This window comes from Antrostomus carolinensis, unplaced genomic scaffold (assembly GCF_000700745.2).
Source record: "Antrostomus carolinensis isolate BGI_N321 unplaced genomic scaffold, ASM70074v2 scaffold23749, whole genome shotgun sequence".
NCBI classification, from domain to species: domain Eukaryota; kingdom Metazoa; phylum Chordata; class Aves; order Caprimulgiformes; family Caprimulgidae; genus Antrostomus; species Antrostomus carolinensis.
Window position 1 is genome coordinate 1 of NW_010338347.1, and position 1,206 is coordinate 1,206.

At 56.2% G+C, this 1,206-nt stretch overlaps 1 protein-coding gene across 1 annotated transcript in view; it reads right to left on the bottom strand.

Annotated features, from left to right (window-relative positions):
• Window positions 1–138: 138 nt before the first annotated feature.
• Window positions 139–1,206, bottom strand: part of LOC104530795 (aryl hydrocarbon receptor-like) — a gene marked incomplete at both ends in the record, with an annotated part of 3,563 nt that continues 2,495 nt past the window's right edge. The window contains 2 exons of the mRNA XM_010175488.1: window positions 139–248; window positions 379–581. Coding sequence (XP_010173790.1) covers window positions 139–248; window positions 379–581 — 313 coding nt within the window. The remainder of the gene's footprint in view (window positions 249–378; window positions 582–1,206) is intronic.

The window sequence follows — 1,206 nt, forward strand, 5'->3', positions numbered from 1 at the left end:
CTGCTCCATGTCTCTCTTGTGTTGGGATCCTACGGGGAAAGAGCTGCCAGGCTCCACACAGCAGCTGGAGCTGCTCAAAACCCAGCCCACTCATCAGCCTCAGAGGTGGGGACAAGGGACAGGGGAAGGGACTCTTACTCCTGACGTGGTTCTCGGCACAGTACAGCATGTCAGCAGCGTGGACAAACTGGTAGCCGGTGCCGCACATCCGCAGCTCTGCCTCGGTGTAGCCCAAAACGATCTTCCCCCTGTGGGAGATGGAGAATGCACCCAGCTCAGAGGCAGAGCCGGGGTGGGACATCACCCAGGCAAGGCAGGGTATGGACCAGCACGCTGGAAGCCCACAGCATCACCCGTCAAACCAGCTCTGCTGCTTACTTGGCATCGCATGCCAAGGGGGTGAAGTCCAGCTTGTGCTTCGTCCTGAAGATCATGTTCTTGGTTTGGATCTGAAGGATGGATGGGGGCTGCAAAGGTGTGGAGATAGCGAAGAGAGCGAGCTGGGGTGGCAGTACAGACCCATCTTCAGACCTTTTGTTCTGCCCATGAAGGAATTTCAGCCTGCCTTGAAGATTTAAAGCCTGGGAAGAGAAGAAAAGTTCAGCACCACACAGAAAATTGGATGGAGAGAGAAGAGAGAGAGGAGAGAGGTGCCCAGAGAAGCTGTGGCTGCTCCTCCCTGGAAGTGTTGAAGGCCAGGTTGGATGAGGCTTTGAGCAACCTGCTCTAGTGGAAGGTGTCCCTGCTGCTGGCAGGGGGGTTGGGACTGGATGAGCTTTAAGGCCCCTTCCCACCCAAACCAGTCTGTGATTCTGAGCTGCATGGAAAACAAGCCACCTCACTGCAGAGTTGATGCAAATAATTCCCTGTGACTAATGAGATCTGAGGAAAAGGACCTGGGTGTGCTGGTGGGCAGCAGGTTGGCCATGACCCAGCAGTGTGCCCTGTGGCCAGGAAGGCCAACAGTGTCCTGGGGGGCATTAAAAAGAGCGTGACCAGCAGGTTGAGGGAGGTTCTCCTCCCCCTCTGCTCTGCCCTGGTGAGGCCACATCTGGAGTGTTGTGTGCAGTTCTGGGCTCCCCAGTACAGGAAGGACAGGGAACTCCTGGAGCGTGTCCAGCCAAGGGAGACTAAGATGATTAAAGGACTGGAGCATCTTTCATGTGAGGAGAGGCTGAGGGAGCTGGGCCTGTTCAGCCTGGAGAA